At 37.4% G+C, this 18,073-nt stretch overlaps 1 protein-coding gene across 9 annotated transcripts in view; it reads left to right on the top strand.

Moving 5' to 3' along the window:
- The first annotated feature begins 621 nt into the window (after window positions 1-621).
- LOC113066150 (disco-interacting protein 2 homolog C-like) overlaps window positions 622-18,073 on the top strand; it is a 100,679-nt gene continuing 83,227 nt past the window's right edge. For 7 of the 9 annotated variants that reach the window (XM_026237848.1, XM_026237849.1, XM_026237844.1 and 4 more), the window contains exon 1: window positions 622-1,043. In XM_026237848.1, the coding sequence (XP_026093633.1) occupies window positions 965-1,043 (79 nt within the window). In that variant the 5' untranslated portion in view covers window positions 622-964. The remainder of the gene's footprint in view (window positions 1,044-18,073) is intronic. The other 2 variants (XM_026237850.1, XM_026237847.1) reach the window with 1 other exon arrangement.

Here is an 18,073-nt window from a genome sequence, read left to right as displayed (position 1 = left end):
CAACTGAAGCAAGAACATGGATGAAGAAGAGTCACGTGATAAATGTCATACATTTGTCTGATTGGTGACCTAAAAATAATGATTTCATACATATTTCTTCATCATTTGACAATGGTTTAAAAAAATATTTAAAACTTTATTTCAAGATGTAGATAAAAAGGATCCAGATTTCCAATGTGAGCTTAACCATTAGGACATTATTTCTTATCTGTTGAATACAGATCAAAGTACTGTAATTAATTCTTGTGATGACTAAGCTTAATTTTTAAGCAGCCATTACTCCAGTCTTAAAGGTCACATGATCCTTCAGAAATCATTCTATTATGCTGATTCGTTCCTCAAGAAACATATTCCTATTTATGCTGAAAACAGTGTTCTAATTTTTTTGTGAAGACACATTTTTTTTAATGTATCGTCACTTTTAAATCCAAACGGTTTCTTTTTATTTAACATTTTATTCGAAATTTAATTTAAATTCACGTTTTTTTTTTATTGTTTTTTTTTTTTATATGCATTACATAAATGTAACCTGAACAGGTTTTTCACATTATGGAATGATTATTTATGGAAACATAAACAGAATCTTTCTGTCGCCCCCTAGCGGCTGTAAAAATCACACTCGCCTTGCGTCATATCATGAGAGAGTGACAGAGAAAGAGAGGGAGAGAGGGGTTGGAGAGACACGCGCACACACATACTCACCGCTCTGGATCCGCGAGCTTCACCGAACTGACAGTCCACATCTTACACTGCTGACTCTAACGGCGGAGCCCTTCAGACATGGCGGGGCTTCGTTGAGAGGGACAGAAGATCTCCAAGCATTACCGTTCACCGAACAGTTTGTTATCGGACACGCGTCTCCCGCAGCCCTCCTTATGCACAGCTGCGACGCGGAGAAACGGCAGCAGCGCTGAAAGAGTCGAAGAAAGAGAACGAGAGTGATTTTTACCCCCTTGAACGGACAATGGCGGACCGCGATGCGCTGCCCCTTCCACTGGAAGTGCGGGCCAGATTGGCTGAGCTGGAGCTGGAGCTATCCGAAGGTATGATTGACATTTTAAATGACTTATTTCGTTATACAATATGGTTGTTGCGGAGGATACGTTAATGCCCCCCCACCTCCTCCCACCACAAACCCAATACCATACCAACACAACCAGCACCAGATGTTGGAGCCAATTATTATCCCCGCAGCAGCGCTGAGGTTGTGTTCGTAAAGGCGTTCGTTCGTTTGCTGTAACTCCCGCCTCATTTTCTTTGTTACAATGTATCTATTTGACCTTGAGGAAACCGACTTCAGAATTGATTTTTTTTTCCCGTTAGGATTTTGAAAATGCGTTTCCCTAGAGACCAACGGTCAAATGACCGCCGTGGAATCTTCATGTACCCGCTGATATTTTTGAATTTCTCTGGCTGTGTTGTTATTTATGTCAGTACAATGTCTTCAATACAGCAGCAGTTAGGTAAACAAGCAGTTCCCCAAAATTGCATTGCCAAGCCATCTTTATACTGCAAAAGCAGCATCTGAAGCTGCATTTATACCACAAAAAGATACTCAGACAGTGTAATGCAGCATACATTTTTTATACAATATAATCGCCAGATAGTAATATTAATGGAATTGAGATTTTATTTTGAATATAGATACATATATAGATACATGATGGATGTGTGATAATATGAAGTATTATTATATCATCTTAACATGACATCAACAAAGTTTATTCCTGTCTGCAGCTAACTTACATCTACATGATTTGTTCTTGACTTCTACAGTTTATTTTTATGTTTAGATACCGAATAATTCTAATTCTATAGTTTTCTATTTCCATTTAAATTTTTTGACTAGTTTTTTTTATTACTGCATTTCAAACATAAAAGACAGATTATGCAAATAAATAGTATTTTTTCCCATATTTCAATACAATAATATCTAAATAATTAATATAAAAATAATTTCAATTAACAAATATTTAAATGAGTATAATAGTGTGTAATATTGCATGCAATATTCATACATGTTTATTCATAAATATCTGTAAAAAAAAAAATACTGGTTGGAGATGGGGTGATAATTGTTTGTTGAATGTTAAGTGGAACTTCATTGGTTATTGGATGTTTAACGTCTACCGAGGTCTACCAGTAAATTTTATTAGTTAAGAGAACAACATAATGGTATCAGTCATAAAAAAATAGAATTGGCCAAACTGATTATTGGTAGCTCAAAGCTGGTAAATTTTTAAGGCTTTTATGCAGCATTGTGTGATTTTGCACATCATTTGGAGTCAGACAGAAACACAGGCATGTAATATTTGTAATATGTATCATGTTGTGAATCTTGTCATCTGACATAAGCAAACTGAACTGAGTGAACCGTTTGCTAATGTTGCTTTTAATTCTAGTGCCTGGTGGTCCATTGTAATGTGCGTCTGTGTGTGTGTGGCATGTGTGATTGTCTGCTGTGTGTAGATCTGAACCATTTAAGGCGATAAGTGCTTGTGCATTTGTTAACCCTGCCGCAAAGTTCCAGCAGACAGCAGGCCTGTATATCCAAACCATACTAAACACGCTGCACCAACCTGTGTAGCGAAAAAAACAGCATCATTTTATACCTAACAAATGACAGTCAGTGGGTTTCCTGGGTTGATAGATCACAAATATTCGGTTTAATATTACATTTGTCTTCCATAAAGCATTATGGGTTCTAAACTGTCTGTTACATGGTAAGATTTAGTGTATCGTTAACCAAAATGGTTAGATTACAGACCTGATTAAAACATCTTAAACCAGCTTAACTTGGTTAGCTGGTTTTATAGGAGTTTTGGGAACTGTCTTGATGAGAGACCAGCTGAAGACCAGCATAGCAAGGCCCGAGGACCAGGTTAAACCAAATTAAATATGCTTGGAATAGCAGACCAGGCTGTTTTAAACCAGCATTTTCAGCTGGTAAGTTAATAAAACAGACATTTGTAAAAAAAATTGTCACATTTGCCTGAGGTGGTAGCCATGTCAACAGCTGCGTGAGCGTTAAATATGGGAGGTACTTCGATAAAACAAAAGTCATGTCATTATTTATCACTTTGGTATAAAATTTTAATAATAAGTATTTCCAAAATGGTACACATTTAGTTCATGGTTTATGCAAAAGTCAGTTAATAATTCGGACACTCTTAAGAGTGTTTTCACACTTGGTTCGCTTGCCTGGTCTGAACCCGAGTTAGATTGCTCCCCCCTCCCCTGCTGGGCCTGTGTTCATATTATTTTATTTGGATCCGAACCGCAGTTCATTTGCATCATCAAGCCAGCAGCTGTTTACCCCGTTGCTTACACCGTGTCTACACTGGACGCAAACAGCGCAGCGTGATAAATCCCCGACAGAAAACTGCTGCTGCTTTCTATTTCTGACATTGACACAAATTTCAAATGATTTTCAGCATTCGCTTTGTCGCGTCTAGTGTAGACAAAATTTAACTGTTGCTTTAGTAATGATGATGCAGGAGAAGGTGGCAAATGCAAAACATTGCTTTCTGCACTTTTATATATTCAAGTTTCTGAACCGTTCGTTTTGTTTACAAAGCTTTGGTACTTAAAAGGCACTTACGTCTTTCAAATGAACTGCAAATGCTCTAAAGAATGCTGAAGGCGAACAGAAATATAAAATAGGAATATGAAAGATAAATTGCTCTCTGTTTGTAGTGCGTCAGTCATGCTTGTCAGGATCGGGTGCCCACCCGAGTTCAGAAGACAGCGTTCACATCATCCAAACAAACCGTACTCTGATGACAAATGAACCTGGGTGTGTACCAAAAGTGCTAGTGTGAGGGTGTGTTCACACTTGTAGTTCAGTTCGTTTGGTTAATTTGGCCTGGACCAAAAGGAAAATGATACCTTTGGTCCTGGTCCACTTAGCGTTCACATTAGTATTTTTGACAGCGAACCTAAAGACACTGAAACTAAAGGCATTGTGATACATTCGCAACCTGATTGGTCAGCTTGAATTGTCGACACGTATAATGACAGAAATCATCGAACACCCCAAAAAAAAGGTGCATCAGGTCAGACTTTCAGCATATTAAAGTGTAAAGTATTTTGTCCATGTTGCTTTCATATATCTTTCAAACCGCACTAAAATTCATTTTGTTCCACTTGTTTTGTGCCACCAGGTTTCGGATGGCAGCGTTCACACATGCTCAAATGAACCGCACTAACAGAACCATCGAACCAAACATGACAAGTGTGAACACACCCTGAGTAAAGCATGTAATCTTAAGCATATAAGCCAGCACCTTTTATAAACTAATGCTTTCATTTATGGAAGCAATTTTTATTAGATTTTTGAATGTATTATTTCTATTTTTGTAGTCATAAATTGCTCTAGAATGGCAGTGTGTGCTATTTTGAATGTTCAAATGGCAAACCACCCCTTCGCATTCTATTCAAAGCCAAACGTAATTTCAGCCAAACTTCACTTAAAGATGATCACAGGCTGCTTCGTCTGCAAGTGGACACGGGTATTTTTAGCTGCCCTTCAAGCTTCGTTAGCCTTAATCAGCTCATTTTGCATTTAAACGTTTTGCCTCACTTTATGATTGCGGTGGAGGGAATATTCTGGCTCAGTTGCTTCTTTCTGCTGCCCTGTGTCATTCTTCTGAACCTCTGCTTGTGTGTGTTTGCCTTTGTAGAAATAAGATGCTCCCTTGCCATTCCAGCTTAGCTTCTGGTGCTGTTTAGCACTGCACTCATGGAGAGGTGATTATCTGAGTGTGTTGGCACTGGATGAAAGGCCTGGAAATTACAGAACGTCTGCTCATCAGAAAGATTTGTGTCTGTGTACTGCCCTATAATGCCCTTAAGGACAATAATGTGTTTGTAAAGTTTGTACACAATGTAATGAACTTGTGTGTTTTGCTGCCTCCATTTATAAGTCAAACATGGTTTATTTTTGAGGTTTTATGCCCTGCATCTTACATGTACATGTGAGGCTTGTTTGCATTGATTTTTATTTACATGGTTTGGAAACCATTCCCAGATTGGCGAGAGTTTCTCTCAGTGGTCTTTTGTCTATGCTGGCAGACTCTTAATGGATACTGATTCTTCAAACTGAGTATTAGTCTCGTTCATGCCAAATAAAGGATGAATGGATCTCATTTCACCCTCAGGGTAACACTGTTGGTAAGTGAAAGGGTTAAGTTGTTAAACAGGGGTCATGCTGGCTGTGGAAGAAAAGAAACCCTATATGACCCTGATTTTAAGCCTTGCCTGGTGAGAATGTCGGCAAAAATTACTGAATCTGTATGTGTAGATGTTTTATGTGTTGATGTAATTTTACACCCTTTGACTTCAATATTCACAGATTTATTTAATGTAGGTACGTTTAGACTTTTTTTGATCACAAAGAAATTTCTCCAAAGAATATCTGGTAGAATTAGTAGTAGTAATAAATGCATGTATGTGTGTGTGTGTATTTATGTATTTACACACACACACACACACACACATGCATACACACACTACCATTTTTTTTTAAGAAATGTAAAATTATTCAGCAAGGATGAATTGATCAAAAGTGACAGCAAAGACTTTGCTTAAATTCATCAAAGAATCTTAGAAAAATGTGTCATGAATTTCATAAAAATATAAAGCAGCACAACTGTTTTAACGATAATAATAAGAAATCTGGAAATGATTTCTAAAGGATCATGTGACACTGAGACTTCAGCTTTGCCATCACTGTAATCAACAAATAATAATTCAATAATATAGGAAAGTTATTTTAAGGATGTTTCACAAAGTTGTCATTTTAAAGGTATTTTTGATTAAATCATTTGATCAAATATAAGAGACATGTATAGGAGACCTTTTAAAAAAATGATATATATAAACAAATTCTTTTTTGTCTCACCTGATTTATAAAAAAAAGTGTAGATTTATATTAACATGTAAAGAACTGCTTGTACTGGAGGAGTATTAAGTGTTGCTGTATGGCAAATGCAGAAGACATGAGAGGAAGTGATGGGATGTTGTATAGGTATGTTAGTAAGGGGTTCTGATGAGAGCTGACAGGGGCTGTGCTGTGGGGTCGAGGCACCGCTTGTGGTGCAAGATAGCGGTGCCGAGGTTGTGTCACTGCCAGTAACCTGTGCTTGGACATGGGGAGATCATGACATTTGCTAATAAATGCCATAAATTATTTGTATGCTGTGCCAGACAGATAGCATCTCACTGCTTTACCTGCAGTTTTAATTTTATTTTTGTTTTTGCTAGTGATTGGTTGATTTTGTGAAGATGTAGTAGGGAATGTATTGGTATGTTTACCTTTGTAATTTATAAACAGATGCTGTAACATCTGGTATGACTAACATAATTTCCTCTCTCTGTCTCTTTAGTGTCTGTGGGCAAATACCACGAGTCCCAGTTTTACCCCACTCCCAATATTCCGTAGAAAAATGAATATTAACAGAGACCATTTCTAAGAGACATGCCACTTCCTCAATCCTCAATACAACTATAAAAGGAAAACCTGTAACTGCAAAGATGGCGGTTGTATGCAAATGTCCCGCCCCTCCCGCTGGAAAGCCAATCATCTGCTTTTAACAGTCAAGCTGGGAACATTTAAGCCTATTGTCTGGTTCGACTGACGTATGTGCAAAGTTGAGGAACCCTTGTGCATGCGTAGTAAAAGTATAACCTGTGGGGATAAAGGCGTTTTAAACCTTATTTTGAGGCAAAGTCATAAAAAATTTTCAGTTCTGACTCTATGCCAATTCATTTAGATAGGAGCCTGGTCTTGTTAGTCTGAAATAACTGCCCGGAGGCGTTGCCAAGATGGCGTCCGAGTGGCACGACTTGCATAAAAGGACTTTGATATTAATCAGCACTTCCCTGTTCACGGCAGCACGCCAGTGTTTCTTTTCTTTTCCTTGTGCTTCTCACTTCCTCATGATCCAAATGTAGGTTAATGAATTAAAACATGCTGGTTTTGCATATTTCACCCCAAATCATTAAGAAATTCTATTTTGCATAAAGAAAATTTGCTCTATTTTGGGCCCTCTTTTGCATTGTGGCATTCTCATGAAAATTAGGTGAATTCCCTCATATTTCATTACCATAATGAAAAGTGTGCATGTATAAATGTATTAAATCATATATAAATAACTAAATAATATATTTTATATGTATGCATCAATATATTAAGTTGTATTGCTGTACTGTTTATATTTCACATTAATTTCTGAAACATATTTATATATTTATACTGTATATTAATATAGACACACATATATCAATATTAAAGTATTTATACATTATAGTACAATTTGTTGTGCTGACTTTAATTTATGCTAATATATATATATATAAGTATTTTTTATATAGTATGTTTTATTTTATTTATGAGAATCACCAAGAAATATGCTTAAAACAACATCCTGATGCATTACAACAATGATTTATTTTATAGGGGAAAGTAAGGTTACAATGCTAAACACGACACATTCTTGACAGGTTTTTGACAGGTCTAAGAAAACAAACTGGCATCTGATTCTTCATGAAGCGTGATAAAGGAGATCTATTACCGCAAATCTCCTTCATCTGTTGTTAGCTTTGTGGGATTATGTGACCTCCAAACTGCTTGTCTTCCACTTTTACTCCAATCACTGTTGTCCATCGCCCCCGAGACCCCCCCCCCACCACCACTCAAAGCAGATGTGAAGATCTAATAGAGAGGACTAGTCAGACAGAGTTGGGTTTTTTGTCTCAACAAACATATTGTATTTCACAAGCTAATACAGTCACACAAGAGACTTCCAACTCTTGTTAGCATATGTTTTGCATGCTCTCCCTCCAGATGACCTTAATGATATGATACCAAGACTAGAGTTACACAAGTTCTGTACTTGCCTGTACACATCCAGTTATTCCACGTTACACATGGATTGTCATTTTTTTCGTTGTAGTTGTTGTTGTAGTGACTGTTGGAAGAGTGTCATCAGATGCCTATGAGATCATCTTGTAGGATCAGTCCGATGTAGCGTAACAGGAGCCATCGATGGGGAAGGAGACGGACGGAAAAGCTCAAACTGTTACATTTCATTCCAGTCCAAGCTTAAACTGTTTTCATAGACCCACAGACACTTAATAAACATTCAAATTTGCATTAGTGTAGAAGCCACATGTTGCCTTATGAAAGGTAGTAAACAATTTCACACCTTGCTGACTTGCTCCACAGCTTCAGTGAAGCTAAATCTGTTCCTGCTCTTGGAGGACATTTCATACGCAGGGAATTGAGTGCATATTTTTTGCCGGTTTTGACTGTGTTATCAGGCTGTAACATTATGGTGCGTTTGGAACCAATCCCTCATTTGAGGACACAGCTGCCTCAGAAGAGCGAGTGTTCAGCCCGCTGACTGCTCTGCAAACACATCCGGCTCAAACTGACCTTTAACCCCGTCGCTAAGCAAAAGGTGTAATGCTGTAAATAATGCATTCCCGAAATAACGTCATTTGCTTCCTTGTAGCAGCTGAAAGCATGTCCTGGTTTTAAGAACGTAACAGACATTGATTCTTTCCATGTGTTTGAGCTCGGTGCAGAAAACACTGTGTGTTATTTGTTGGGATTTTCGTGCAAATGATTCCAGCGATAATAATTTTCTTGCTTGTGCTTTAAGGTGTACTATTTCAACAAAGCTGTAATTCAGTCGCTAAGCCTTGATACACTCGTAATTGGAGGTGAAAGTGGCGTTGAATGCGTTTAATAATTGAAATATTTACCACATTAGATTGCACATGTGTTGGGTTTGGTGTTAAAACATAACAGATGTCTCCATTGCCCTTCGTGAACCTAGTTGACTACATGTAGAGAGGGCTCGATTTGTTTCAGATGGAACCCTTCTGAAGAAATCTGCAACATTTAGGTCTTAAAGCTGGAGTGTGTAATTGTTTCGATATGTGTATTTGCTCTATCCCTTCCTCGTATCCAGAGACAACTATCAGTAAAAGTGTAAATATGATGGTGCTTTTAAAACATTGCTCTGTATGTTTGAAAACCATGATTTTAGCAACATTGACTCAACCGATGGCATGTTTGGGGCAGGACTATATTGCTGACATGTGTTAAGAGTGGTGTAGTCATGTGATCCTGCAACAGACAGACAGCGGTTGCACAGCTGGATGGCAGCAGCCATGACAGTTTTACTGTTCGTCTCCTTTGCACTTATCTGAAGCTGCTATAGGAATTCAGTCATGTGGTCTCAATCAAGTCCTCTGTTTACATCACAGTGCTGCTTAGGAACAATGTGCTTGTGTTTCCAAGCCTTTAGGGACCCCTTTCTATTCTCTTATCTGTCCACAGTGCTTTGATCGGTATCATCTCTCGTTTTAAACATTTCACTCACAGTAAATGCTAGGCAAAGCTAAAATAATATGGAAATGGGTGAGCGAAAGTGAGGAACAAACAAATGACGGAGAACGAGAAACGTGGAATTTTCTACAGGATTTTGAGTTATTTTAGTACATCAAGGTAAACTATATGAAAAAGAGAAGTATCGCCTTGACAACTAGCTGAAATAAATTTATTTATATTAAAAATTAATTAATTTAACTTTTATTTCAAATAACAGAAACCTATTTTAAAATTACATAGAATAATCCTGGTGTCAATTTAGTTTTGTGCATCCAGAATCAATATTCATTTTCTTTTAAACCTTCCTTAGCTCTTTATTATAATGACTGTAATTTTCACTAATTACACTGACAAATAAATATCAGTTGCAACAACAAAGCTTGGATTCACTTTCAAATCGGTTGAGAAATGTTGAAATCAGGGACATGGGGAGTATATTGGGTTTTTTGTGTAGAATAAGGACCTTTAGGCTTTGTGTTAGTATTATGCTTAAAGCAAGTATGATTTCTAATTGATTAAAGCCAGCAGGCCATTTGTTTAAACACAGGACAAGTGGGACGCAAGCAGGGATGCACCGGTTGACCGGCCATAAATCGAAACCGGACGGTTTTTCCTTAAAGGGGAGGTGAAATGCTTTTTTTCACTCAATATCCTGTTAATCTTGAGTACCTATAGAGTAGTACAGCATCCTTCAAAACTCCAAAAAGTCTTTAGTTTTATTATATTCAAAAGAGAAAGATAGTCTGTACCGATTTTTCCCGGAAAAACACGACCGGCTGGAGGCGTGACGTGTGGGCGGAGCTAAAGAATCACGAGCGCCAGTAGGCTTTTGCGTTGAGAGCGTTTGGAAGCTGTGACATTACCGTGAGGGAAAAATCATCATCCAAAACAAACCATGGCTAACAGTCAGATTCAGCCGTTTATTTATGATCCAGAATCAGATCCCGAGACTGAAATTTAACAATAGCAGCATCCGCAACGATGGCTCTATGTGGAATGTACTGAAACTGTATATATTTGCTTAGCGGTTTTGGAAAATGACTAAGTTCCACTTTGTCGTCTTTTTTTTTTTTTTTTTTTTTTTTAAGCTGTAAGATGTGGAAAGTGCAGTTTTAATGACAACATCGCATGTTGTTTACTTGATGTGCGCCGATAGCTAAGTTAACAACACAGAGATATTTTAAGCAGTTCTACTCACCGCCTGCGGTTCCAACACACGATCGTGACCCTTTTTCGTTGGGACTGCATTATCCTTAAGAAATAAACGATGTGCAAATCCGGCGTCAAACTGGGCCTTGTTTGTAAAACAAGCATCTTCGAAATGCAGGGAACAAACACAAACACTTGCACAACTCCGTTGATGCTCTGTAAAAATAAACTCCATCCACTGGTCCCTTAATGCTGTTTTTTTTTTTGGTAATCTGTGCAGGGTTGTCTTGCCCTGGCAACCAAAAACACACTTCTTTTGTGACATTTCGCGACGCTCTCGCTCTGATCAGTGAATGTCAGCGCGCACTCTTCCAGCAGACGTGCCCTAGGACCCATATAAGGAAATTCCGCTCCATATAACGTCACACAGAGCCATACTCGAAAAAAACTTTCCCAAACTTGTGACAAACCGGAAGGAGTATTTTTGGAACAGAAATACTCCTTCAAACGTACAACTTAATTTTTGAAACTTTGTCCATATTTAGCATGGGAATCCAACTCTTTAACAGTGTAAAAAACTCAGTATGCATGAAATAGCATTTCACCCCCAACCCCCCTCCCCCTTTAAAATATGCGATCGGCAATTGGCCGGTTTTTGGTAAATTTTTCGTCCGATTTTTCACCTGCTGTAGTACACTAAAAAAAAGAGTTTCATTCATCCAATTAAAAAAATTTTGGTTAATGATTCACATCTATATTTTTAACTCGAGACAATTGTTATTTATTTTTCATTGGCTCAAGTAAAAAAATATAGATGTGAATCATTACCCTATTTTATTTAATTTTTTAAAGAGCCAGTAAGATGAAAATTCTAAGCTTCCTATCACTGTTTATAAGTCCTGTACATTAGGTTTAAATCCATCCAAGGTTAAATAACATTGTCATTTTGTCAAAATATCATTTTAAAATTACCTCAATTCTCAGAGATCCCCAAACGGTTCGCGGGAAGCTGTTCAAAAGATTCAGTTTCCTTAAACCCCACCTTTTGGTTGCATACTGTGTTCTGATTGGTCAACTGACATAGTTTTGATTGGTTGTTCCGCACACACCTCCATGGTAAACTATGCGTTAGCATCTGTTTGGGGTGAATTATGTCTTTTATTACTCTTACCGCAAAGCAAACAGTAAAATAAAAAACTTGAACAGTCTCGCTGCTTTTTCTTCTGTGTGGGTGTATTCAAGCCACGCGCTTCAGTTTGAATCTGAATGGCGCGTTTAGTGCGGGGCGTGGTCACATTAGAAGGGAGACATGAAAAACAGACATTGCGTTGTTTTCATATGGATTACTTTATCACAGAATATCTGTTTTCGGCAGCACTTGTTTAGTTTTAAAGTAGACATGTCAAGCTTTCTATAGATATCTCTCTCATGTCTCTTCGTTGAGTATTCATGGAGTTACACTTCATTTTAATGATGTTTTTGTAAATGAAGATCAGCGCAGACAGCACACATACTGATAAGACGCTCGGGAGAAAACAAACATATAACTTCAAAATCATACTTCGCGTTGTGATTCGGAGATGCTCGTTGGTCTAAATAAAGTTGGTAATGAACCCTCTTTTATGGCCAAACGCTTTGAAAATCCTGCCTTGTACTCACCGAGATTAGAAAAGCAGTCATCAGTGAAATGTTGTGAACACAACAAGGATTCTTCTGATCTTCATTCTTTGGCAGTGAAAATAAAACAAACTTGCCTTTACAATTAAAATCACACTGTCTCCTCGACATGATGCTATCACACCAACCAGAGCGTCTTTGTGGGGGGGTGGGGCAGCTCAGAGCTTCATTTCTCCCAACACGGTAGGCGAAGATTATTATGCAAAGTGTTCCTAGTGACGTACATAGAGATGGGCAAAAGATTTTAAATCTATAATGACTCGTTTCAGCAATTCAGAGTCGACTCCTTACTTTAGAAGCCAATAACTTTATAAATCGTGTACTTTTTGGTTTAATTACTTTGCACATTGTTTACACTGATGGACAGCTACATCATACACTGTAATACAGGTAATTTTTGATTTCCCATCTGTGTGGCTCTTTAACCCCTTCAGCTGTTATTTTGATTTTTTTGAGAATTAGGCATATGCAATATTGGACCCACTGGTGGGTTCCCAGAGTGGTTGTGGTTTTAATTGGATAAATGAAACACTTTGCATCTTTGTTTTGTTCGCACCAACATTATTTGATTTTAACATTTTGGAATAATTTATTTATGTAGCATACTTTTTTATTCTCACTGGTACAGCTTTTTTTTTTTAAAAAAAGACAAAAAACAAGTACTCAGTGTTGATTAAGTAACATCTTATTGAATATGTGTTGATTGTGTTGTTTGGATTGTAGAATTATGCAGTTGTTGCCTTTAATTTCACATGGTTACAGTTGATCTTTTAATTTAAGGCCGGTTCTCTGTAGTTTCAACCCAATTCAAAAACAAAAGCTAAATGCTGATGTCTGTAGCATCTATGTTTGTATTGAATGTAGGCTACTAGCACAATGTTTGATCCATGTGGAATGGAGAATATGCATAGATATTAAGCCGACTGTAATTAGAAATGCTAGTCCTGCTAATGAGAATAAAAAAAAGGCATTTCTGTTATTTAAATCATTTAGAACAGCACTGTTCAGTGCAGTCTGTATTTGCATGTTTGTAACAGGCCCTTCCCAACTGTTATCCGCAGCTCGTGAATTCAGCCAGGGGCAAACTGCCAAATATCTGACTTTGTACAATTTTATATATCAATGACAAATTCTGGAATATCAGCAGTGGGATGCTTTAGGGCCATATTTAAAATGGACTCTGCTAAGGATCTCTCCACATGGACAAAAAAATAAAAAAATAAAAGAGGCGTACTGTTGGCTAATGCTCACTGTTTTCAATTTCACATTCCCTGCTTGGGAAAGAATTTTTGTGTGTGTTTTTGGACGCTGCAGCTTGGGTTGTCAAAGTTTTAGCAGCCAGAGATTTTTACATTTTGTTTTGGGGCACATTTCTCGAAGTTGGACAATTGAGAAAAATGTTGTGTAGAGAGTCAAACAGAAAGAAATGAAACACAGAGAGAGACAAAGAAGTTATTTTTATCTACATCCGTTCATGGACAGCTAATTGAACTATTCTCTTGAAAATCTCTTTCAGAGGAGAAATAGTTTGTGTAATAATCAGCAGTGATCTCTGCAAGTCAGGAGTGAAAGTTCAATTTGTCAGTCACTGGACTCCGCCCATCAGTCAACTTACTTTTGACTCACTTTTGAGTTCCTGTAATTGAACACATTGCATATTGTTAGGCTAATGACAGAGTATTTTCATAAACCATTAAAAAAACAATTATTTTTATTAATTATTATTTATAGATGCTTATCAGCATTGAAGGAAATATGTATATTTATAGTCAACTGAATTTAATGCACAATACTCTCATAAGCAATAATAATAACTACGTTTTTATTAATTAAATTATTTAGATTATATGTTTTTCTGTATTGAATTAAACATAAGGACATTTATAGTCAACTGAATTTAATGTATAGTACTCACATTAACATTTATTTATTTGATTTAAATATTGTATTTTTATCATTATTACTTATTTAACATACTATTATTTTAATAAAATTTGTTAGCTTATAGATGCTTTTTGGTATTAAATTAAATATAGGTTTATTTATAGTCAGCTTTTCTCTCTTTTTTGCCCGCCATGTTATTTTCTGCTGAGCTTGTTGAAATTCTAGAACATTCTAGAAATTCTAGGAAAGCTCTATCCATTAACTATATTTAGAACAATGCTTTGGATTTGGGCTCAGGTGATATAGTGCGCTTGCTGTGTACCTTTTGAAACAGCTGATGCAAATGTTATTAAGGTAGGCAGCCTACTAGATTTTAGAACAGGACAACTATGTTAGGGTAGCTATTTTGTATCCTCTCCTATATTTTCCAAAAGATGCTGACAGGTCAGTTGGCTTGTTATCCAAACCATCAAGCCGATTAGCCCCTCTCTGAAGGACCTGGGAACAATCTAATTTTACTAAGGCAAATACAGTATCATGGGCAGTTAGTGCTTCGGGAACAGCAAACCATAGAAAGCATGAAAGATTGAGACTCATGAGCCATAGCAGACCGCCTGCCGCTCTGCGCCCTGACTCTTTCAATGCAGAACTCTTCTTTAATTATTCAGCTCCAGCAGCCCAGAGGCCCTGCCTTATGAAACTGTGGACACATTAAGGCCTGTGGATGACAATGCGCTCTATTCATAGGCCGTCTCTGAGCAGGCCTTTTTTAGACTGCAGGAGCATGTGAAGGCTGTGGTATGAGAATGCACTGGGCTTTGTCTCATGGGATTGTGGAGATGTGTGGAGCTGCTCTCTTTCTGTTCACCATCAGCCAGGCTTGCTACAATTTTTGGCGTTGTTGCTTATTCGAGCTACATCTGTGACTCACACCATGACCTAAATTCATGTTTAAAAACACCTTTGAGCTTGTACGTATCTACAGTGTATTTTCAGGTGCACCAGGTTGAAACCTCTTTCTGTCACTGCTGATACATCATGTGGTTGAGGCAGATTTCGTAAGCAGATTTTGATGTGCAGTTCTCCTCCTCTGAGGTCTGCTGTGTGATGAATATTACATGATTTTGTGTGGTTGTGTTTTTTTTTTGTGTGTGTTTTTTTTTTTAGAAATGCCACCTGGACAAATCTGTCTAGACCATCTCGCTATGTTCTCAAAAGTTCATCTCGGCCATCATTGCAGTTTCAACCTTGCTTGCGTCATCCTGATCACACGCCTTCTGTAGGCAATTTAAGGTGTTCATTTAAATGTGGTGGAAAATGCTGGTTCTTTCATCTGTGCCGTAATGCATTCCAGGCACTTTGAGAGAGGAGCATGTTCCCAAAGATAAGACTTCAACGTTGATATCAGTCTCACCAGTATCATGGACCCCCTTACAGATGGATATGATCTTAACGTTATCGCAAAGAAGGAATTTCTGAAGGAATCACATTTTTTCCCCTGTTTTTCTCCACCGTGTCAGAGGTGCTCATGTATTTAAAGGTAAAGTTCACCCAAAAATGAAATTTCTGTCACAACAAAGCTGAATGACATTTTCTGTTGAGAAACACACATGTTTTTCCATATGGAAGCGTATAGTCTTCAGGCACTGTGGTCCAAAATACACCATAGTAGTTTGTATGAATTGTATTCCATTTCTTCTGAAGCCATTTGTTATCTATCTATCTATCTATCTATCTATCTATCTATCTATCTATCTATCTATCTATCTATTGTTCTGTTTTTGGGTAAATAAATAAAAAGTAGGCTAGTACACACGTACTCAATATATGAGTACATGAACACATGAACTTAATCTCTTGAATTGCTCTGAGAGTCAATTCATGAGCATTTTACTATTTCTTTTGGAAAAAAAAAATATTATATACAAACAGAAACTTAAGTGTTCACTTCACAGCAACCCGTCAAAATAAAAGTTCTGTTTAACTTGAAGAAACTAACAGAAAATATATTACTTAATGTAATATACCACTTCTAATAAAATTGTTAAAATATAGTTTTTTTTAAGGAATATTTACCAGCAAAAATATTTACTAAAAAAAATTTAAATACACAACAAAGCATTTCTAAAAAAAGCTAAAAAACAAAACAAAACATCCACCGATGCTCCACTCAGGGCTCCCGTAGTTCAGTATGGGCTCGACCCTCTCCCCTCACGTTTGCCATAGAGACATGCTGCCGAGCGAGAGAGATGTTTTCGCATACGGTGGCACAAGTGCAGCCGCCAAAAAAGCAACCTGCAGCAGTGTTATTCGTTGCGCGGCATGGCATGTATGTTCATGCAGTCAATAGAGATATTATATAAAAACATTAAAAACAAGCAGGGCTATAACATAACCCTTAAAAAAACTCCAGGTCTACACAAGACACAAGTGGCACGATCAAACAAAAGACAATAGAACCCTGTGATGTTATCTACACTGGATGCAGCGTGATGCGACACGATCCCCATCAGTAAACTTATGCCTCATTCTATGACGAAATGTACTGTTCAGATAATTTGCAACTGTAGTGTGATGTCATAAAGTTAAGACAGACTTTTAGTGCAACTCTTGCATCAGGTGTAGACGCAGTTAGACAGTATCTGTTGTCTCTCTCTCTCTCTCTCTCTCTCTCTCTCTCTCTCTCTCTCTCTCTCTCTCTCTCTCTCTCTATATATATATATATATATATATATATATATATATATATATATATATATATATATATATATATATATATATATATATATATATAAAAAACAGTGGCATTACAAGATGTAAATACAGACTAGAAAATATATTTACACTTGCTCTGTCGTATGTCCATGACCGTGACTCACAGCGGAGTTGCCAGTTTTAATCTAACAGCTCTTAACGCCGAGTGTGCACTTGGATGCATTAAGGTAAAACCGTTTTTTTCTTTTATGTTTTTTTTTTTTTATGTTTTTTTTTTTTTTTTTACATTTTCTTGTCTCAGTTATACATTTGAATGGTAAATGATAAAGAATGATATTAAAACTTGTTTTGAACAATTTCTTTGTCATCTGAATATTGATTTTAAGTAGGGGGGAACATTTTATTTAAATCGTAAATCAGATTTTTTGTGAAAAAATCTGGGAGCCCTAGTACTAAGATTTGGAAACTGCAGTGGACTTTACTTTTAAAATGCTGAATTGCTTCTACTTCACCTAACACCACCTTTAAAAGGTCATCTTTGATGTTTGGTCTCCTGTAATATGCTTTGCTCAGTTCTTACACTATTTGTGATTCTTACACGCCTTAATGGAAGCTCAGTGCAGTGGAACGCCAATGAAGCGTTGAAGAATTTCATTCAATCTGCTTTTTATGGGGTCCCAAAAGCAGTGCATTTGAATATCACCGATGGATGGAGTTTTGGCAAGGTACGGTCGACAGATGCTGGCATTTTACACCTGGCACCGTGACGCATGTGCAGCCTGTTTTCTCGGGGGGAGTCCACGAATCCCAACCCCTCCACCGGTGCCTCAGAGGCTCCAGACCGCTCTCTCCAGTTAACTTGTTTTCCAGGAATCCAGCTGCTCACCTCTCTTTCCACAACAGCACTGCTGGCCACGTCCATATGACAGGAAGCATACCAGAACTGATCTCAGTCTGAGGGACTCTCGAAACAAGAGTCATTTCCACATGGGCCTCTCGAAATAAATTGATACCAGGCTTTAAACAAAAAGTCCGATTTCTTTCCTGAAAGAACTGGGGGATACAAGTGTGGAATTTTTTTTTTTTTTTTGTTGAAGTAATCCCCTTTTTCAAACCAACAGAGAATCCGGAATCTCAAAAGAGAGACTAAGCTTCTTTAATCCTTTTGTCATGGCCAGTAGCCACTGCTCTTCTGCAGGACTCGTATAAAAGCTGCAGAAATATGAATGTAATGGAGAGAAGCTGCTT

This window comes from Carassius auratus, chromosome 49 (assembly GCF_003368295.1).
Source record: "Carassius auratus strain Wakin chromosome 49, ASM336829v1, whole genome shotgun sequence".
NCBI lineage: Eukaryota > Metazoa > Chordata > Actinopteri > Cypriniformes > Cyprinidae > Carassius > Carassius auratus.
Note: the sequence above shows the minus strand (reverse complement) of the source record. Positions and strands in the feature narration are given on the sequence as shown.